At 54.5% G+C, this 22,011-nt stretch overlaps 1 protein-coding gene across 3 annotated transcripts; it reads right to left on the bottom strand.

The window, feature by feature from the left end:
- Positions 1-3,280: 3,280 nt before the first annotated feature.
- On the bottom strand, positions 3,281-18,317 carry GRK6 (G protein-coupled receptor kinase 6). Of its 3 annotated transcripts, none has more exons than XM_040240463.1 (16): positions 18,132-18,317; positions 14,164-14,259; positions 13,094-13,206; positions 12,889-12,966; positions 12,476-12,576; positions 12,049-12,141; positions 11,880-11,943; positions 11,605-11,745; positions 11,128-11,318; positions 10,403-10,440; positions 10,223-10,312; positions 9,009-9,217; positions 8,780-8,917; positions 5,272-5,409; positions 5,057-5,191; positions 3,281-4,401 (listed from the first exon to the last, which is right to left on the bottom strand). In XM_040240463.1, the coding sequence occupies exons 1-16, from the start codon at positions 18,181-18,183 to the stop codon at positions 4,330-4,332; spliced, it is 1,749 nt and encodes a 582-aa protein (XP_040096397.1). In that variant the 5' UTR covers positions 18,184-18,317; the 3' UTR covers positions 3,281-4,329. The 3 variants fall into 3 exon arrangements, with proteins under 3 accessions (XP_040096397.1, XP_040096399.1, XP_040096398.1); XM_040240465.1 differs by having other exon boundaries at positions 3,281-4,403; positions 13,094-13,312; XM_040240464.1 differs by lacking the exon at positions 3,281-4,401 and adding an exon at positions 4,410-4,866.
- Between the last annotated feature and the right edge of the window lie 3,694 nt (positions 18,318-22,011).

The following is a 22,011-nucleotide window of genomic DNA, read 5'->3' on the forward strand; positions in this document are numbered from 1 at the left end:
GCTGGGAAAGATTGAAGGCAGGGGAAGGGGACAACAGAGGACGAGAGCTTGATGGCATCACTGACTCGATGGACACGAGTTTCAGCAGACTCAGGGAGATGATGAAGGACAAGGAAGCCTGGCATGCTGCAGTCCACGGGGTCGCAGAGTCAGACACAACTGAGCAACTGAACAACCACCCAACTCATGGCCCTCCCCACTGTGTTCCCAGCACACACTACCACGTCTAGTAAGAAGTAGCACATGGAGTACCTCGTGCTAGATCTGTACACCTGGCCTCCAGGGACTCTGTTCATCTTCAGGGAACAGAGGTGAGCTCTAGTCAGGGCCTCCACTGCCTAGGCTGTCTGATCCTGACTGTCCACCAGCCTCTTAGTTGGGTTGTTTCCAGTCCAAATTCTCCTCCACACTTAGGGTAGTCTTCCAAAAAACATCCTCTACTCTCATGTTGGCCAGAACATTCTGGGTTGCAAGTGACAAAACCTCAAAACAAATGGGCTTGAGGCTTATTTGTGTATGTAAGTTTCCCTGTAACTGGAATGTCCAGGGGATTTTCAGCTATGGCCACAATTGGTTCCAGGTGTCCTAGCAATGCAATGAGGCATTTATCTGTTCTCTCCACTCAGCTCTCTTGTTTGCATCATTTTCAGGTAAATCTGCCTCCATGTGGTGGTGAGGTTGACCCCACAGCTCTAGACACAAGCCATCCATTGCTAGAGGAACTGAGAACACTGACTGTCCATCGGTAGTTCAGGCAACCCCCCAGGCTCCTTTTGGATTTGTATTGGCCAAGTGTACAGAGGTGAACCAATCCAGGTACGGGCGAAGGGGTATGAGTTCAGTCACCCAGTATCCATTCCCTTTTCTTTGGGTACCGTTATTTCACTGTGGGACTCACCACACTCCCATAAGGTAGTGGGCAGTTTCCCAGCCTGGTCATTTGGACTTCTTGGATTTGAAGCTCAGTAGTGCAAAGACATAAGCATGGCTGTAGCATCTTGCTTCTGGGGGTTGTGCTACCTGATGAGCTACCTAAGTCCTGGTTCTCTGAGCTCCTCCATACCATTTTAACACGTTCTAAGTTAGCTATAGGACAGCTGTCACTTGCAACCAAAGATCCCCCTGGGTCCCCCTGACAGTGCCCCCTGGGTCACATGCTATAAGTCTATGTGTATACAGCAAGTGCCAGCCCAGTCCCATCCGAACCACGAAGACTAAGGGGAGTTTGCCCAAAGGAAACATGGGGTGCTTTTGTACATGTTAGGCAGACACCCTAACACAACCACCTAAAATCCTTCAGGACTGCCCCCACCTTCCAGATGAGACCCCACATCCTAGCACAGCTTTCAAAACCCAGCATGGCAGTCTCCTTGAACTTGGCTCCAGCCATTGCCCCACTAGAGGCTCTAGATCACCCATCTGACTCCTTGTCCGGGAACATCTGATTCTGTATCCTAGAGGGTCCCAACTGGACAACTTTGTGACAAGGGGCCTCCTCCCTTGCTTTGTGTTGGCCCTCAGTCTCAGCCCTAGCCCCAGCAGTTCTAGAATCATCTCTGCTACAGTGCTGATCACACTGGGTCCCGCTGTTCCCCCGTCTGCTTGCCTACCAGACTGAGTTCCAAGCTAGCAGGGGGGGGCCTCATCTCCATCTGGGTTCCCAGCTCTGATCAGAGCTGGATGGGGAGATGAACTTGGGGAAGACTTGTTAGTAACGGAATTCTGGAAGTTTCCTCTGCCAAGGACCCACTGTGGTAAGAACTTTAAGGTGGGTTGAACCCTTGCCAAGAAGTCCCCTGGGTGCCTACCTAGCCTAAGGGGAGTCTGGTGGGAGGTTTGCATGCACGCATGCTCAGTTATGTCTGACTCTTAGCAACCCCTTGGGCTGTAGCGCTTCAGGCTCCTCTGTCCATGGGATTTCCCAGGCAAGAATACTGGAGTGGGTTGCCATTCTCTTCTCCAGGGGATCTTCCTGACCCAGGGATCAAACCAGTATCTCCCACATTGGCAGGCAGATTCCTTACCACTAGCGCCATCAGGAGGTATGGACCTACCCATCTACCTGGCATTCATTCACCCTCACACACCTGCCCAGAGCTGGGCTGCGGCCTCTGTACACTAATACCTATCTACCCAGTCCTCCAACCCCCACAACAGAATTTGCTGTGCCTCAGGCCCCTGCCTCTCACCTCGTTTCCTCATCGTCAATCGCTTCCTCTCAATCCTGCAATGGCCACTCACCAGCTGGAAGACCTAGCTAAGCAAAGCCCTCTCCCTACCCCATTCCTCTCAAATCAACAGAAGCAGCCGCGCACACTGCACATGCTCTCAAGAGCTGGGCTGCCGATGACCCAAGGGCTCAGGAGGGTGACTGGCTATTTAAGCGAATTTTCATAGATGCTGTGAAGCAATGGGAAATCAGACCAATCTTTCCAGACAAGGGTAGGGTCTATACAATGCAGTTTGTTAAGTGGCCAGACTGGGACTTGAACCCAGAGCTGTCCAACTGCAAAGCTCATGTGGCCTCTGTGGCACTGGGTACCTGGCCCAAAGGCCAGGAACAAACCATTATAGGTGGTCATAGCAGGGGCTGAGTCATTGGAAGGCTACAGGAACAAGTTTGTGTAGTCTGGGACATACTTGTGGTCAATAGGCTGTCACTCTCATCTCTGCACAGGTCTCCTTCTAGGCCCAGCTCAACTGCTACCTTCAGAGAATTCTCCCTGATGCCCACATGGCTGGTCTGCACCTGCCTCTGCCATGACCTAACTTGCAGCATCACCAGTGTGCATTTCTGCCCGGCCACATTTCCTGGTTCAGAAGCAGAGCAGAGGAATGGCTCTAATACATGTGTACGGGCCCTGGGCAAATCATGGAGGTATCCAGACAAGACAGACTGAGCAGGTGTTCCCAACAGGAGCTCCCACCCTACTCCACAGGCGGCTCCAAACCCACAACTGGTGGCCAGGCCACCTTGGTCTTGGAGGATACTACCAGCTGAGCCTGCCTCTTCAGCACAAGCGGAGTCAGACCCATACCCTAGTGGGGACCCAAGGCTTCTTTCCTCAGGCCTCATCCCATTGAGGAAACTGGTGGAGCCCAAAGGCCACCAGAGCTTGGAGAGTTTACCCTAAGATCAGTCCTGAGGCCCTTAGGCCTTGGTGGAAGGGCAGCCTCCACCAGCCCCACTTCCAACCCCTTCCCACTTCCAGCAGGGCCAGGGAAGCAAGGAGATCCCTGGACCACCAGGGCCAAGAAAGAGGCAGGCAGGGGCAGGTAGCCAGATTTGTGCTCAGACTGTATTCACACAGACATGTGGCAGCTTACAATGGACAAAATGAGTAATAAAAATCGGCCTTAAATATGGAAAAACTGGGGCCCTGTATCCCACACTACTGTTAACACTGGGACCAAAAGGGCCATCAGTCTGGGAAGGGCTGGGGCTGGGATGCAGGCACACAGCCTCAGCCTGCCCCCTTCTTTCTCTCTCTCTTTCATTCATTCACACACACACACACACACTCAGGGAGGGGCGGATTATTGCTGGGCACATGTGTCTATATCGAGGGGAGTCTGGAATGTTTGAGGGTTGGTCAGTGACACCCCTACCCCTTCCCTTCCTATGGCCTGGGCTGGGGTGTTCTGCAAGAGGTGACTCCAGGACAGGGCCCAGCACAGGGGACGAGGTATCCCGGGAGCTGGAAGGCAGAGGCAGACCCGTCGGGACAGCCTGGGCAGTGGACTGAGGGGTCCCAGGGGCAGCCCAGTCTCCGGTCACACTTTGGCACAGGCCTAGGGGACCCAGTGTTCCCAGGTCCAGCTCTGACAGGTGCTGAGAATGGCCAGTATTGGGCCCCAGAGGTGGAGGCCGAAACCCAGGGTGGCAGCGGCAGGCACAAGTCTCACTCAGAGGTCGGCGGTGGCAAGCACAGTGCTGAGGGCCCAGGGGCCTGGCCTGGCCCAACTTTGCCCATCCAAGCCGGGCCTGAGGTGTCTGGAGTGTGCGGCAGCAGCCCCTCTGCCGGCTCCAGGGTGAGTCTTAAGAATGTTCTGGTTGCTATATACATTCATACAAAGACATAAATACAGAAAGCCCCGAGCTCCACAGACAAGAGCTGAAGGGACGCACCTTTGTCCCAGGGGACAGCCCAAGCCTTGACCACTCAGCCAGACCAGGGGCTCCGGGGCAGAGGGCACTGGGGACAGCTCCGGCTGTATCTCCCAGGCCACGACTTGAGTGGACAATGGGGAAGACCACTGTGCAAAACTGTAAACAGCGTTCGCAGTAGCTGCTACCGCCAACCGCCCGGGGGGCCCCCAGTCTGGGGGCTAGAGGCGGGTGGGGAGCTCGAGGCGGGCGGGAAGCTCTTCCTCACTGTCGCTGCAGTTTCCACAGCAGTCCTGCAGGGCAGGGGAGACATGGAGGGAGAGAGGCAGAGCGTGCGCAGTTAGCCACCAGGGCCTTTACCTGGCCCGGCCCTGCCAGGGCCGACCAGGGCTGTGCTCCAAGGAGGGGGTTCCCCACGAGGGGCCCAGAGCAGCAGCTCAGGCCAGACACGTGTGGACACCAGTGCAGAGGCTGCTGGCAATAGGCTGGAGTTAAGAGGGACCAGGTGGATCCCAGGCTCTGCCAGGGCCCTCTATTCTGGGCTGGTGGATGCAGGGCACAGGGAGACAAGACGGCTAAGCAAGGCTCGCTGCTTGCAGGTGCCAGGTGCAGGGCACGGCATGGGAGGGGAAGGATGGGTAGGGAGCGGGCACCAGACTTCTTTCGCCCACATCTCGCCTCTGCCATGGAAGGGCTGCCTGTGGCTCCCCGGGGCTGGGCAGCAAGGCCAACCCACAGGAAGCCCACACTGCTCACCTCTGGAAAGAGAAAAGAGGCCATGAGCCCAGCCATGGGTGGGGGACAGGTGGGAATGGGGCCAGAGACCCTGGGCACCGCTGACACAACCGGAGGATGCCCACTCCCCCGCATATGGGCACCAGCTCTGCCTCCCACCTGCCATCCCAGGAGCTGGGCTGGGGGCCAAGGTAAGACACCACTGGGGATTACCTGGCGACTGAAGAGTCTCTGCAGCAGTCCCTTTTTGGGGGGTGCTGGTGGCTGGCCCTTCCAGTCTAGGTCTGGGGGAACCGAGCCATCCAGCCCGAAGACGTTCAGCTCCTGAAAGCACTCGGTCTCCACCATCTGCCACAGAACAGACAGCTGTGAGTGCTGCCCTTGAGGTCACCCCCCACCCACCAGCCACCAGCTGGGCAGGTCCCCACCTCGTTCTGCCAAGGGATGGGCACACTGCCCGTGGCAAATTTCTGGTAGAAGTCCTGGTCAGTGGGCTCTAGCTCCACACCCTTAACTGTTGAGAACTGTTCAATGTCCAGAACATCTTTGCAGTAAATGGCCTGGGGCTGGGGGAACAGAGACAGAGGTCAGACAGGAAGACCCCACAGGAGACCAACTCAGCCCTGAGCTGGGGCTGCATGTGCCCTGACCCTTGCAGCTTCCTGGTGCCCCCAGTGTTCACAGCTGCACTATTTACAATAGATAACATATGGACACAGTCTAAATATCCATCCATAGATGAATGGAAAAAGAAGACATGGTATGTTTGGTGTATATATATATATATATGTATATATATATTTATAATAGAATATTACTGAGCTATAAAAAAGAATGAAATAATGCCATTTGCAGCAACATTGATGGACCTACAGATCATCACACTAAGTGCAGTAAGTCATACAAAGACAAATATAGTGATATCACATGTGGAATCTAGAAAAATAGATTCAAATGAACTTAATTTACAAAACAGAAAGAGACTCACAGACATCGAAAACAAACTTACAGTTACCAAAGAGGAAGGGGAGAAGATAAATAAGGAGTTTGGGACTAGCAGATACATATGACTATATATTACATAAATAACACAGTCATACTATATAGTGTGAGGAACTATATTCAATACCTTGTAATAAACTACAATGGAGAGAATCTGAAAAAAGTATGTATACACATGTACATAAACACATACATATATCTTATCTGAATCACCTTGCTGTACAGCAGAAACTAACACACAACACTATAAATCAACTTTACTTCAAAAATCAAAATGCCCCATGCACTTCCTGAGCATGACAGTCCCTTCTGAGGCCCAAGTTTCCCTCTAAACTGGGGATCACCCCTCACTGCTCACGGACTGATGAGGCTGCATAGCTGACCCATGACAGTCCATCAGTCTCCACAGTGCCATATGGAATCAATAATGGGGAGCCCCCACCCCTGCCTGTACACAGCTGTCTGGGGGCAACTGGTAAGGGGAGAGCAGGCTGAATCTCAGCTGGCCCCTTCAGCTGGATACCCCATGCAGGGCTTGGAGCTGATGGGTCCCTCTGTCCTGGGATGTCCAACGGCATACTCCATCTCCTTCTGCTTCACAGCCAACAGTCCCCGTGCCCTCAGCCCCCTGCTAGGAGCCCACCTCACTCCAGAAGGCCACTTCCTTTTTCATCTTTACATTGTTTTCTAAATCATACTGTTAAGGATGTCAAAACATCATCAAGTAAAATCATACAGCTGCTTTTCAGAAAAGTCAGCAGTTCTCCCAAAGCGTAAACATGTTACCATATGAGCCAGCATTCAACTCCTTGGTATACGTCCCAAAGAAATGAAAACATACGTCCCCACAAGAACTTGTATGTGAATGTTCAAAGCAGTTATCCATCAGAGCCCCATAACAAAAACAACACTAATGTCCATAGATGGATGAATAAACAGAAGGTGCAATATTCATAGAATGGAATATTATCCAGTCATAAAAAAGGAATGCAGGACCAGTAAGAACTACAACACAGGTGAACCTGGAAAACACGCAAACTGCAAGAAGCCAGTTACGAAGCACCACATATGATACAATCCCATTAACACGAGATGTCCAGAACAGGCCAATATAGACAGACATAAAGCAGACTAGTGGCTGCCAAGGGAAAGGGGAATGAGGAATGACTGCTAATGAGTAGGGGGTGTTTGGGGGGGAGGGGTGATGAAAATGTTCTAAAGTTGATTTTGGTGATGGTTGCATCTTTATGCTAAAAGTCATTTAATTATATGCTTAAAAGAAGTGAGTTGTATGGTATGTGAACTCAATAAAGCTGCTAAAACCTGTACCACCATCAAGCACACTTTTCATCTGCTTCTAAAAAAGTTAAACTCCAAGGCAGTGATTTTCAAGATTAACTGAGATGTGCAGGGAAGCTGGAGTCAAGCTGAGTGGGAGAGCCAGCTCTAAGGCAGGCTGCAGAAGTCAGGCTTGCAGTTCAACTGCCGATGGCAAGGCCAGCACCTCTGGGCGCTGGTAGCCCCACCTACAAGATGCAGGCCTATGGAGGCAGGGGCCTCCCACTCCCACTGCCCAGCTCTATGGGCCCCCACCTGTCCCCACCCCTCAACACTCCTGCTCCACATTCGCTCTTTCCCTGCCCACACTGGCCTCCACTGTTGCTCCACCTCTCAAGGTTGGTCCCTGGACTAGGACCTCAATGCCTGGATGCTCCTTCTCCCTGGAATGCTCATGCCCCAAATCCTGGCACAACTCTCTCCTTCACATACTTTAGGTTTCTACTGATACTCATTCATCAGCTACTCAGAGGCCATCCTGTCCAAAAATACTCCCAACCCTCCACCACTCCTTTTTCACTTACTGGCTTATTTTTCTATGTCTTCCCACTAGACCATGAAGGTAGGACTGCGTCCTACTGACCCTATGAATTCTGAGATCTGGCACATACTGGCATTCAGATACTTTGTTGAATGTGTAAACAATCACATGCATGATTGACAGCCACCAATCTGGCCCACCCATCATCACCTTCCTTCTTCCTGGTGAACTGTCAATCACAGGACTCAGTCCTCTTACACATGAGGTGAGGGCAAGCACGTGACCTAATTTAGGCCAATCAGAACCTTCCCTATGACTTTATACTGAGAAGCTTGAATTCAATGGGAGAACAGTCAACAGGTGACAAGCAGTGACAAGAGGTGGAGTCCTGGCAACACAGTGTGAAACACTGACGCTGGTCCTACTCTGGGACTTCCTGGCTAAATGAACCAAAAAGCTCCATGTTGGGCCTAAGTTTGAGGTGGACTTCTCGCACTGAGAATCTGATGACTCCAGGATGTTTCTGCCAACAGATGTCTGACCCACTGAGGAGCTCAGTCAATGAGTGAGACTCTGCAGAGGGGAGTGTTCTGCTCACAGATGGGAGGTCAGTGTTGCCAGGTGCAGGGGGCAGTGGATGTTTTGCCAGTCCAATGGCCCTTCCCCCAGCTGGCAAGGAATCTTGGTTTCCCTTTGGGAGACCAATCTTCCCCACTTGAGTGGCATGGTGGGCACGTGGTCCTGATGTGGCTGCTGAGGGGCATCCGAGTAATCAGGGAATGGTGAGCAAAGAGGCACTCTCTGTCTACCAGGGTGGCTGAATTATTAGGATGAAGGCCTGAAAGCCTGGGGACAGCTGCCCAAGAGGGAAGCAGGTAGTGGGGAGGAGGAGGAAGACAGAATTCTTATAGTACTGCTGAAGCCCCAGATCCAGTGTGCCAAAAGCCAGGCCTATTCTGGGGCCTTTCATTTTTAGGAGCTTGGTGAATTGTTTGGTTGGTTAACCCACTTGAGTTTTCTAATGCTTGCACTGAGCAGGTCCCAATCAATGCTCCAAGAGCCCCCAGCTCCCCTTGGGCTTGGCCCTGCCTTCAGCAGGAGTGGGTGGCACTCACATCAGGCTTGAAGGGTGGCTCCAGCATGCCAGCTCCCAGCCGCTTGAAGTTCAGCTTCCTGAAGAGGGGGTGCTCCTTCACCTCTTGGGCGCCGCCCCCACCACACCCCAGGCGCTCGGAGGGGTCCTTGCAGAGGAGCTGCATCAGGGCAGGGGCGGTTAGGGTATCCTTGAGAGAGGTGCCCCCAGCCCCAGCCCCGGCTGGTTGGGCCTCCTGCTGGCGGCTGTACCTGGGAGCAGAGTGAGCGGGCCTGTGGGGAGAAGTGCTCGGAGTACTCCTCAGGCACCTCCTTCACCAGCCGCTCCACTTCCTCCCTCTTGATCTTCTTTTTCCTCTGCTGGAAGGGTGACTGGCCTGCGATCATCTCATACAGGAGGCAGCCGAGTGCCCACCAGTCCGGGCTAAAGGTGTACCGTTCGTTTTTTACCACCTCTGGGGCTGGGAAGGACAGCAGGAATTAAGACTGGGCGGGAGGCAGAGTTGAGCCCTGGGGCGTTGGGAATGGCCAGCTCGCATTTCAAGGCCAGGGATCAGTTCAAACACTCACTGGCACCAGCCAGTTCCAGGCAGGCACGATCAGCAGCCTGGTGGGGACCACAGGGAGTAGCGGAGCTCATAGCCCACCAGAAGGAGCTGGTATGGCCCTGCAGGGTGGGGTGGGAGTGGGGGGTCAGGTCTTCTGATCTTTCAAGAGAAGTCAGAAATCATATTTTTAACATGAAGCTGTCTGGGTTATCAAATGCTGATGACCACTTCAAATTGTTTCAAAGACAATTTGATTTAAACACAGATGGAGGCCAAATTAGACCCAGTGTGGCTACCAGTTTGCAACCTCTAGCTTCAATGTCAAAGAGAGGAAAGAAGATGGCAACTCATTTGCTGGGTGTTGACTGCCTGCTAGAGCGGGCAGGTAGGGAGTTTTGCCTCTACCGCCTCCTTTCAGGTTGAAGGCAATCCTGGGAGCAGGCTTCAGCCAGGGAAAGTGAGGCTGAGAGAGGCAGAATGTCTGGCCCTTGGACGTATAGTAAGGAGGTGGTGGAGCGCATACCTGGAGCTCTGTGTACTGTGTCACGGGCTCTCAAGGGGAACTCAGGGCCTCATCACGGCCCCTACCACAGATGGGCACTCCCACTCCTAGCATGGGCAGCTGGGGCAGTGGAGGAACCAAGGCTATAGAAAACGGGCGTGAGGCCCTTGTCTTTCACTGGTAGCCACCTTCAGGCCCAGTCAGTAGGAGGGGCTCGATGACTATGCAAGCGAGTGAACGCTGTGGATTCACAGTGTGTGGAGCCCTGGTTGAGTCTTGGTCTCCTCATATATAAAAGAGGAACGTCAGCTCTTTCTGTTCCGTGAGGTACAGATTTCCCAACAGAAGTGGTGGGACTGGACACATGACAGCAAGAGGACCCAGGAGGCTGGTGGGTCGGGGGAAGGCGGACTCACCCATGTAGCCCACGGTGCCCACACGGCCTTTGATCGTCTGGCCTTCGGGTACGTGCACAGCCAGCCCCAGGTCAGAGATGCGGATGTGACCTGAATGTGGGTGGAGAAGCAGGGAGGCCCATTAGGCAGATGGGCACACCTCCCCCATCCTTCCCCTGCCCCTAGGGGCCCCTCACCCACCATGGTCATCTAGCAGGATGTTCTCTGGCTTTAGGTCCCTGCAAGGAGAGAACGGCAGGGTTAGATGCTGCTCAGCTGGCCAGACAGCCAACGGGGCCACCCCCTCCTGGTGTGCTTAGTCGCTCAGTCATTTTTGAGTCTTTGTGACCCCATGGACTGTAGCCCGCCAGGCTCCTCTGTCCATGGGATTCTCCAGGCAAGAATACTGGAGTGGGTTGCCATGCCCTCCTCCAGGGGATCTTCCCCACCCAGAGGTTGAACTCAGGTCTCCCTCATTGCAGGCAGATTCTTTACCAGATGAGCTACCAGGGAAGCCCAAAACCATTACTAGTAATAGTACTAAGCAGAGCTCCCCACTGCCGTGTTCTGTGTACTTTCCAGCATTATCTCATTCATTCTCTACAACAAGCTGCAAGGCAGGAATTAAAATCTTTGCTTCCCAGGGGAAAAAAATGGTGTTGTGAGCAGGGAGTTGACTGGCCAAGGCCACATAGGGGTGACAGGGCCAGGATTCACACATGGGTTAACCAGACCCCAGAGCCTGGGTTCTGAGCCATGCTGAGCCTAGTAGCCTAGTAGCCTATTGAGCGTGGGTGAGTGTGGAGCCCGAGCTAAGGTCCGACAGACTTGTGCCCCCAACGACGGTGCCAGCACACCAACATCCCTCTGCAGCCTCTACCCCAGCCGAGCCGCAGCCTCTGGCCGTGAGGGCCATGCCCCTGCACCTGTACACAATACGTTCCCGGTGCAGGTCCTCCAGGCCACAGCAGATCTCTGCTGCGTAGAAGACAGCCCGAGCCTCAGGGAAGCCAGCCTGGCCCATGTGGTAGATGTGGAACTTGAGGTCGCCTCCGTTCATCAGCGTCAGCACCAGGCACAGTGCGTCCTTGGTCTCATAGGCATAGGCCAAGCTCACCTGTGACCAAGGGGACATGAGCCCTGAAGCAGAGGCCGTGGGATGCCTGGTAGCAGGGTGAGCGCCAGCCACCCAAAAGCTATTCTTAGTGCCACTCCCTGGGGCCACCCTGCTTCCCAGGCCAGGCGTCAACATCCCAAAGCCGCCCCTCCCAGGCATCTCTGAGGGTGGGAGAGGTAGCGGTGCCTGGAGGGGGCGGGTCAGGGAGGGAAGAGGTCTTAGTCCAGTGAGTGGGAAGGGCCGGTGTGGCCGTGGGGGAAAGGAGGGGTCTCCTGTCTGTACTTACTACAAACCTACTGTTCACTTTCTCCAGGATCTGCTTCTCATTGAGTGCCATGGCTTCCCCTTTCCGCTTCTTGATCCGCTTCTTCTCCAGCTTCTTGCAGGCGTACATCTTGCCTGTGGCCCGCACCTGGCAGGCGCATACCTGTAGCCAGATGGGGCAAGTCGGGACCAGCTGCAGCCTTCCTGAGGGTTATAGGCTCAGAGAGGGTAAGGGGATGGTCAGGGTCCCCTCTACCTCACCTCTACACTCTGCTGGGCTCTGGCCTGGCCACTCACCTCCCCAAAGCCGCCTTTGCCCAGGACTCGGTACTGCCTGAAGGTGTTTTTGGTCACTGGCTGCCTGTGGACAAGGGGTTGGGAAGCAAACACTAGCTGAGCAGGGGCCTGAGACCCATGAGAACCCCTTCAACCCAGCCCACCTGGGGCCAGCCTTCAAGGAGCTCACCTTTCCAGCCACTTCCACTGCAGAAAACGGTTGAAGTAGATGCTGTCGAGGTAGTCGGCAAAAGGGGCCACACTCAGGTACTCGTGTGTCAACCTGTCGAGAAGGCCCAGCCTCTGGTCAGCACCTGACACCCCCATTCTCCCCTCGATGGGCCAGGCCCCCTGTTATGTGTATGCTCAGCCTGAAAGGCAGAATCCTTGGCCAACCCTCCTGCTGGCCCACCTGCGGTGGAGACAGATATCCGATGCTAAAGCCCAGGATGCTACAGAGAGGGGAGGCAACCTGATCAGGGTCACAGAGCAGGGGCAAGGCTGGGGTGAGAGACTGAGTTTGCTCACCACCTGCTGCACTGTTCATAGCCCTCTGGGTCTGCAGAAGCCCCCTCCTCAGGACACAGTTCTCAGCCTTAGGGCAAGGAGAGTCTTACCGAGTAAGCTCCTGGAAGAGGTCTTTGCAGGGTCCCTCCTCCAGCCGCTGGGCACAGTTTGTCACCAGTTGCCGGGGGACCTCGGGGATGAGGTCGGGACCCTGGGGACATGCCACAGACAGGTCAGTGCAGGACCTGCCCACCTCCAGGGCAGAGATCTCGGGTTCGTGATGGGTGGCCAGGGGTGCACAGCCTGCTTAGTGGCTGAATTTTCTGCTGCTCTCCTTGAGGCATGGTGAAGCAGAGCTGCTGGGCCCAGTGCCCCAGCCCACCCTCCTGGGCTCCCTGCCCACAGTGCCACCTGGTGAGCCTGGAGTAGCTCCAGGGGCACTCTCTGCACAGGCAGTGGTCATTCCTCTCACCATCACTGAGCTCAGTCCACTAACCTCATCCCTACGCCAGTGCTAACTCACCGTGTGGCTCAGAAAATTCTGCATGAGCCGCAGCCCACATGCCTTCCGCTTCTCATCAGGGGTCACTTCATACTCGGCCTGCGGGGGTGGGGGTGGAGGCAGAGAAGGCTTGGGGTTTGGATGGAGTAATAGGTGTGAGGAGACGGGACACACATGTGGCCCAGGACCTCTGCCCACCCTCGGTGTGGGGCTGGGCCGCACTCACCACCCCATCCAGGAAGGCAATGCAGCGAGTCAGCTCAGGCCTTGTGGCGCAGAACTCTCGGAACAGCAGGCGCCCAATGGGCTGCCGCTCACACAGGCTGTGGTAGTCGCGCTCTGCAGGCAGAGGTGGGAGCTGCTGGATTCCTGGATTTGGAGCCTGCCGGCAAGGCACTCCTGTCCACACCGCCAGGCCCGGAGCCCCCGCCAACAGCTTTCAGCCCTGTAGTATGGCAGCCACTGTCCCCTTTAGAACCCTCGCCACAGCACTAAGGCGACACCAGTTACTGCCATCGTAGCCCTGGGACTCCAGGGCCCAGGGAGGCTGAGTGATTAGCCCCAAGGTCACGCAAGCAGGAGTGTGGCTCCAGAGCCGGGTCCTCACTTCCGGCTGCTGACTTCCAGTTCACACTACTTGTACATACGTCATGGTTGGGGCTGGGTGTGGTCTATGTGGTTCCGGCCCGGCTCTGGCCCAGCCCACACCTGCTGCCTGCCTGGCGAAAGTGTGGGAGGAAGCTGTGGCTTCCGGCGAGTTCGAGGCTAGGCCTCCTTCCCAGCGGTGGAAGCAGCCATGGTGTACTCCTGGCCCACGTGCAGGCCATCAGAGGGGCTTGGGCCCTGCTGGTCAAGGCTTTGTTGGCACCCTCAGGGCCAGGCTGGGTAGGGCTGCGCACAGGCCTGGATTCCACCATCCCCACTGCCCCAGACAGTCAGTGTGTGAGCTGACTCCAGAGCCCCCTGCACATTCTGCTCTGTCCTCCGAGCCCTGCTCACCTGAGGCCTGGTCCCCTCTTCTGCAGCTTCCCTCAGACTGCTCCCATATCTGACTTGGGGCTCCTCCCCACACCTATCCCCACCACCCGCTGCTGTCCTGCGTGCTCTCTGCCCTCCACCCAGCCTGGACCCAGGAACTGAAACTCAGCTGGGTGGTGCAGCCTCCATCTCTCTGCTCCGTGAAACCCCCACAACCCTCTGGCCCAAGACAAGGTCTCAGGGGAGGCTCCCCTGGCACACCAGGACTCTCTCGCCTCTGCACCCCACCCCACCCCGCGGTCTCAACCAAGGCCTCACCGAGGCTCAGCCGCAGCTCTTCGCACTGGCTGATATGGGGGAACTGTAGCATCTGCCGCCATTTCTTGCTTTTGCCTTTACGATTCCCGCCGCCACCTGTGGAAGCAAACAGGCGCTAGTTCTTGAGTCCTGCCATTGCTGGCCTCCCTGCCACCCTCAGCGTGGTCCAGAGGCCTTCAGGGTCCAGCCTAGGCCCAGTCCACTCTGAGAGGCCCCTTGGGCCTTCCTTCTGCATGCAACATGCTCTTGCTGGGCTTCAGGATACACATGGACCCCAGGCCCTCCTGCTAGGGGCTCCTAGGCTGGAAGAGCCAAGAAGGGATGGAAGAATCAAGCAGGGCATGAGGCCAGGCCATGGGTGGGCAGGGGTGGGAGGTGGGGTTTCCAGTTAGCTTCAGCAAGCCTCAGCTGCTTCCAACCAGGTAGGAGTTTCCCTCCCAAGTGAAGAGAAGGACAGGATAGTGGGGGAAACTGTCCAGGCCCAGAAGGGAGATGTCCTGGGATGTGTGGAACATGCCTGAGAGATGGCAGAGGGCAGGGAGTCACCAGGGAGGCTCCAGGCCCCTATGACGGGACCCTGCATCAGAGGCAAAAGAAGTGGTGGCAGGAGGCCTGGCACTCAGAATTCTTACCCCTACTTTCCTGGTCCTGGCACCTCATTTTACCTAGCTGATCCCTCATCTGTAGCCGCTGGGCAGCAGCTCAAATGCCTACAGAATCAGACAGGTGCGGTAAATATGGACCAGATGGGAAACAACAGGGAGCAGTGGGGAGTGTGGGAACCGGACCCCTCAAACAGAGACAGCTGCAGCACAACCGCAGCTGACTGCTTGACTCTGACTAGGCAGGAATGCCGGCTCGGTGTGGCCAACTCTTCAGACTTTTCAAAGTCAGCTGGGAATCTGGACTGTTACACGAAATACTTGTTCCAATATTATTTAAAAAAAAAAAAACCACTGCAGCCAAATACATAAAACACGTTAGAGAGCTAGACAGGTGCGGCCTGTGGGTCATGAGGTTGAACATGGTGGAAGGGGCCTGAGTCTTGGCATCTTACAGATTTGGGTTTGAATTGCTTTACACTTCAGACTGTAACTTGCTCTCTTCTGTGTTAGTCGCTCAGTTGTGTCCCACTTTTTGTGACCCCGTGGTCTGTCCATCGATTTCTCTAGGCAAGACTACTGGAGTGTGTTGTTATTCCCTTCTACAGGAGATCTTCCCAACCCAGGAATCAAACCTAGGTCTCCTGCATTGCAGGCAGATTCTTTACTATCTGAGCCACCAGAGAAGCCCCTAGCTTGCTCTCAGTTTCTCCATGTGTACTTCAGGTCCTCCAGAAGTATTGTGAGGATGACTAACAGAGTCTGTGTCCAGTACTCAGTAAAGCTGTGGCAAGGGGTGGGGCCCAACTCCAACAAGTCAGTGGCAACCTCCAGCCACCACTTTCCCTTGCCTGGCCTCAGTTTCCCCTATGGTTTATGCAGCTTTGTTTCTATCTAGCCTGGTTGAAGGCAGGCAGTATAGGAGGGGCCGCCTTGCAGGGAAGGGGCAAGGCTGGGTCCTCCAGTGGGCTCCCTGACCTAAGCTGCCTAGAGGAGGAAGTGTTGCAGGGTACCCCATTGGGAAACCTGGTAGCAGCCCTCCCGCAGCCTGAACCCAGCACATCTCACAGTCATTGCTCCACTGTCAGTGAGCAACAGACCCCCACCCTCAACCCAGGGCAAGGCCTCCCCAGAAGGGGAACTCCTCCCCCACCCCCGCAAGTCCCTCACCCAACCCTCCATCCGCCTGCTACCCCCACCAGTTACTTCCTCCTCCCCCTCCTCTCAGCCACATCAAGGCAGCAGCAGAGAGTCACATGCAAATATCCTGTCCTGGAACTGCCATCAGAGTCAGTGGGGCTCCTCCCCACCCCACCCCAGCCTGGACCCTTTCCCATGTCTCTGGGGGTCTGGGAAAGGAAGGAGGATTAAGTGAGGGTTCACAACCCCCAGTGCTGTCCCACTTCATCCTCACAACAACTCTGACAGACCTGGCTCAATTTTATGAGAAAGCTGGGGCCCTGAAATGGGGAATCAATTTGTCCAAGGTTACAAAGCCTGGAGGTCCCAGAGGTAGGATTCGAACCCAGCTCCTTAGGACCCCAGGCCAAGCTCTTTTCCAAACCCAAACAAGCCCGGCATCTATCAGGTGTTCAACTGAATACATGCAATCCCAAATCACTCAGGGCCTCAGATCACTTGGGAAACTGGCAAAAGCCTAGGCCCAAGCTGTCAATTAGCTTATGAAGGGATTCCAATGCACTCAGTCTATAGACCAGGGTCCAGAACTCAGTGACAACTGAGTCAGCACCTCCCCTTTGCTTTTCAATGTCCCATCCTCAACCATGCCACAAAAAGAGTTACTGAAGTTCAGACAGAGGAGACTTGTCTAGAGTCACCCAGGTGGGAGGGACAGGGTCAGGTTGGAGTAAGGATTCTCCAGTGAAGGAACCGGTCCTAGTCTGGTCATAATCTCCTGTGCCTCGCCCATGGCGTAAGGAAGCCTGTCAGAAGGGGCCTACATTCTCTGGCCAGGCAAGGCAGTGTTCTCAGCAGGCTTGAAGCCTGAACTGGCTACAGCCCTAGGGAGGGAGGCCTGTCCAGGCTCTCCCCTCCCCTCCTCCCTGGCTGGCTGGATGACGAGGCAGAACAGAATCGGCAGATGCCCCCAGAGGCTGGGAGGAAGGCCTAGCCCCAGGACTCGATAAGGGACAGGAGATAAAGAAGGCTCTGGGCACTGAAGACCCAGCCTACCATGCCCATTTCCAGGCAGCACCTCCCCAGGTCAACATGCATAGGGGAGGCAGGGGGCACCAGATGATGTGCCAGAAAGCATCTGTTTCCTACAGGCTGCACCAGGGACATGCTGTGTCCTAGGCCCGAGTCAATCCATCTTGCTGGGTCCTGGGGGCTAGTTCCTGATCTGAGCCTCAGTTTCCCACTTGTAAAAGAGGTCAGAGAGGCAATGCAGATGGCGCTACCTGCCTGAAAGCCCAGCAGAGTCCTGACCTCCCTGCCCTAGTGTTTCAAAGAGAAATGTCTTCTTATACTGGTCCCCAGCACCCTGGACAGGACAGGGTACAGAGTAGGTGTCTGGTGATTATGTTACTGAGGTGAACAATGGCAGGTGAGGGGCAGACAGGGTCTGGTCCTTATGCATCCCCAGTACCCTCATAGAGCAGATGTCTGGTAACGTGAGGCACTCAGTAATTCCAGGTTCACTAGACAGGCTCCCTCTGCCAGGCCTTGCACTTAACAGTCCTACCAGCCTGGCATGCTCCCTTCCTTCAAAACTCAGCTTCCAGTTATTTCTGTGCCCATCTGCCCCACTAGTCCTGAGGGTAAAAACTGTTATCCATTCCCCTCTGTCCCCAGTGTCCTAAAGTTCCGAGCAAGTGGCAGGCATGTGGGTAGCATAAATGACCAGCAGTTTCCCCACTTCGGGTGGGCTCTGCTATGGCCAGCCTAAGTTAATTCATTCTCCAAACCTTTTACCCTGCACCAACTTTGCGCCGGCCCAGGCTGGGCGCAACCCAGGTTGAATCTGGGCCCGGGCACGTGGGGTAGGCTGGCTGCCCCTTCCCTTTCCTGAGGCATCTTCTTAACCTCTCACCTGGGAGAGGCCTCAGAGCCGCTCTCCCGGGGCTGAGGTCCCACCCTTCCCTCTTCCTTCCTGTCTCCTTCTCATAGCCCCTTCACCAACACCAACACCCTACTCGCCGCGAGGGAGGCGGCCTGACTCCCGCCCCTTCCTGGGCTCTGGCTCCCGGAGGGCAGGTGCGGAGGAAAAGGACCACAGGCCGGAAGGGCTCGTGTCCGCAAGAGGTGCATGGCGTGGAGCTAGCTGCTCTAGGGGATAGGGCGGCTGAGACGCCCCGCCGAGCTCGGAGGCCGCGCGCCCGCTTTCTCTGCACCCGACAACCTCACCTTCCCGGGCCTTGAGTAGCACCGTGTTCGCTACGATGTTCTCGAGCTCCATGGGCTGCGGCGCCGCCGGGCCCGCCGGGCCGCGCCGCCGGCTAGGACTGCGCGAGGGGGCCGGGGCCGGATGGCGATCGGCGAGGCTCGGATCGGCTCGCAGTGACCGCACCGCGGCCTCCGGGGCCTCCCGGGCCGCCGCCGCCGCCCGCCGCTCACTCTCCGCCCCCTCCCGGGGGCCACCCGGGCTCCGGCACGCCCCGCCCCGGCCCGCCTTCTGTTTACTTTACTTGGCCAATAACTGGGCGAGCGCTCCCCGCGCCGTCTTCCCATTAGACAAGCCCTTAATCATCCCCCGCCCCCGGAGCTAGGGATTCGTTCAAAGGAACAGGGCGGGCAGGACCTAAAACGTCACCTCTTCCTGGTTGGTCTGCGGTGGGGTTCAGCCCCTACGTTCGAATTTCTGCACCTTCGTAGGATACCGAACTGCCAATTAGGGTCGAGCCCTCCTCGGGGACAACGGAGGTGGGATCTCTGGATCACGCCCCAGATACCGGGTATTTGATTGGATGAACGAAGGTCAGTCATTCTCAGCACTGCACTCTGATTGGACCACTAGGTGTGGGTGTGGTCCCTTTGGTTCACCCTGGCTTTTCCAGGGTTTCAAGGGGATGCGTCGGGCATCCTAGGCCTTCTGCAGGGCGGCCTCAAACAAGTTTGTATATCCGTCCGTATGCTTTTGGGTCGGCCCATCCTGGAGGGCGCACATCGGAGGCAGGGAGAGGCCTAGAGAAGGCTGGCGGCCTCCCTAGTTGTGACCCGGCCTCCGGCCTGCCCACTGCGGGCGCCCCCGCCCTGCCCCCACAGCCGGATGTTGTGATTTCTCTCCACCCACACGGCTTCGCCCGCCCTCGGCCTCTGCTGCCTTATAAGGCAGCGCTACCACCCTAAGCCGCAGGAATGAGCTCACACCCATTATACAGGTGGGGAGTTGGGGTCCAGTGGCTGGCTTCAGGCCTAAGACTAGGAAGAAAGCAAGGTTGAAGTTTTACAGCTAATCAACAGTTTCTAGTTCAACATCCTACTCCCTCCACCCTCACTTCACACACCAGGAAACGGAGGCTTGCCCAAACTTGCAAGTAAAGCAAGACAGATTCAACTAGGCTTCTCTGGTTCCTATCCATTCATTCAACCAAAAATGCAGAGCACATACTTCGTGCCAGGCACCGAGCCAGGAGCTGGGGAATACAGTAGTGCCAGCAAGATAGTCAGTCTCTCTGCCTACCTGCAAGAAGGAGGATCAAGATGGTAATCCTATGAGTAAACAAATAATTGGGGTGGTCTGAGAGAATGATAAATGCTATTAAGACAGACAAAATAGTGAAGGGAATTGGGTTCAGGGTGTGACATTTGAGCAGATCCAACCACACAAAGATCTAGAGGAACAGAGTTTCAAGCAGAGGCAATAACAAGTGCAAAGTTCTGAGCCTAGAGTAAGTTTGCTATGTTCAGGGAACAGGAAGAAGGCCTCTGTAGCTTCTGAGCCCAAAAGTCTGATATGAAATGAAAGAGCAGGGATTTAACTAAATCCTGGAAGGCTTTGCAAACCATGGAGAAGAGTTTGTTTTTCTTAAATGAAATGTGAAGCCTTTGAAAGATTTCAAAGCCTTTGAAAGCCTTTTAAAAGATTACTCTAGCTAGTAGACTTTCAAGGGGCCAAGAATGGAGGCAGAACAAGCAGTTGGGAAGCTATAGAATTCCAGGAGACAGGGGATGATGATATGGACTGAGAAGGTGGCAGTGGAGATGCAGGGAAATGCATGGATCTAGGATACTTTGGGGAATAAAGATAAGTACCTTGAAAGAAGGAAAACCAGTGGTCAGTGGGACAAAGGACAGGTACCTCACCCACTGAAGGCTGTCATGTCCAAGTGAGACCTGAGAGTTAAGTGAGAATGTGCAGTTTTCAGAGGTAACTGGTGTGGGAAGGAAAGAGCTCTGGCAAGAGGCAGCACACGTTCAGAGTTCTTTTGAGGAAGGTGGTGAGGGCTTATATATTTGGGACCTGAGGGCAGAGCACTGAACTAGTTTCAGGTGCACATTGCGGTGTGCTTGGTGAGGGGTGGGGGCAAGAAATGACGCTCAGGCCTTCAAAAGAGGCCTGAATTAGGGAGCTCCTTGGAAGCTAGGCAAGGAGTGTAGACTTCATTTTGAGGGTAGTGAGGAGCTGTCCAGGGTGTGTTAAACCAGGAAGTAGTTTGATCATATTTGCTTACTGTGTGCCATACTAGGGGTGGGGTGAAGGGTCAGAAGAGAGAGGCTTAGGCTGTCATGTAAACACCTATTATTTTGGTGCCCAGCATCTGAATGCCCCTCCACTTTAGGAGGAAACCTATAAAATGCAGAGGCAGGCCCTGCTTTCCACTAGGGAAATCAGAGGAGGCAAAATTTCCTCTCCAAGTCACTAGTACCTGGAGCATGTTTCCAACATTTGCAAACAGGTCTTTGGAATCCAAAGAAAGTGATTCACATCAGACATTAGAGGACAGAGATCAAATTGCCAACATCCACTGGATCATGGAAAAAGCAAGAGAGTTCCAGAAAAACAGCTATTTCTGCTTTATTGACTATGCCAAAGCCTTTGACTGTGTGGATCACAATAAACTGTGGAAAATTCTAAAAGAGATGGGAATACCAGACCACCTGACCTGCCTCTTGAGAAATCTGTATGCAGGTCAGGAAGCAACAGTTAGAACGGGACATGGAACAACAGACTGGTTCCAAATAGGAAAAGGAGTACGTCAAGGCTGTATATTGTCACCCTGCTTATTTAAGTTATATGCTGAGTACATCATGAGAAATGCTGGACTGGAAGAAACACAAGCTGGAATCAAGATTGCCGGGAGAAATATCAATGACCTCAGATATGCAGATGACACCACCCTTATGGCAGAAAGTGAAGAGGAACTAAAAAGCCTCTTGAAAAGTGAAAGAGGAGAGTGAAAAAGTTGGCTTAAAGCTCAACATTCAGAAAACGAAGATCGTAGCATCCGGTCCCATCACTTCATGGGAAATTGATGGGGAAACAGTGGAAACAGTGTCAAACTTTATTTTTTTGGGCTCCAAAATCACTGCAGATGGTGACTGCAGCCATGAAATTAAAAGATGCTTACTCCTTGGAAAAAAAGTTATGACCAACCTAGATAGCATATTCAAAAGCAGAGACATTACTTTGCTGACTAAGGTCCATCTAGTCAAGGCTATGGTTTTTCCAGTAGTCATGTATGGATGTGAGAGTTGGACTGTGAAGAAGGCTGAGCGCTGAAGAATTGATGTGTTTGAACTGTGGTGTTGGAGAAGACTCTTGAGAGTCCCTTGGACTGCAAGGAGATCCAACCAGTCCATTCTGAAGGAGATCAGCCCTAGGATTTCTTTGGAAGGAATGATGCTAAAGCTGAAACTCCAGTACTTTGGCCACCTCATGCGAAGAGTTGACTCACTGGAAAAGACTCTGATGCTGGAAGGGATTGGGGGCAGGAGGAGAAGGAGACGACGGAGGATGAGATGGCTGGGTGGCATCACTGACTCGATGGGCATGAATCTGAGTGAACTCCGGGAGTTGGTGATGGACAGGGAGGCCTGGCGTGCTGTGATTCATGGGGTTGCAAAGAGTCAGACACGACTGAGTGACTGAACTGAACTGAACTGAACTGAGGGTTCGTTATGGTGACAGTAGAAGAAGAGGGGGAGGAGACTGAGCCCGGCCTTAGAAGGGTAGGTGGATTTAACAAGCACCCAGTCAGTTCCTTGTCTGCCTAAGTTACCCAGAATTGGTTTCATTGTTGAGAACCATGTATCCTGAGTAAGGGCTTCCCTTATAGCTCAGTCA

The sequence above is a fragment of the Oryx dammah genome, unplaced genomic scaffold (assembly GCF_014754425.2).
Source record: "Oryx dammah isolate SB20612 unplaced genomic scaffold, SCBI_Odam_1.1 HiC_scaffold_5, whole genome shotgun sequence".
Classification (NCBI taxonomy): Eukaryota; Metazoa; Chordata; class Mammalia; order Artiodactyla; family Bovidae; genus Oryx; species Oryx dammah.

Bases quoted from the DNA above. Each gene is read 5' to 3' on its own strand.
- GRK6 (XM_040240463.1), bottom strand. From the start codon at position 18,183: ATGGAGCTCGAGAACATCGTAGCGAACACGGTGCTACTCAAGGCCCGG. The intron at 14,260-18,131 runs GTGAGGTTGTCG...TTGCTTCCACAG, and splicing joins GCTACTCAAGGCCCGGGAAG to GTGGCGGCGGGAATCGTAAA. The intron at 8,918-9,008 runs GTACAGCCGCCA...GCCCTGATGCAG, and splicing joins CCCGCTCACTCTGCTCCCAG to CTCCTCTGCAAGGACCCCTC.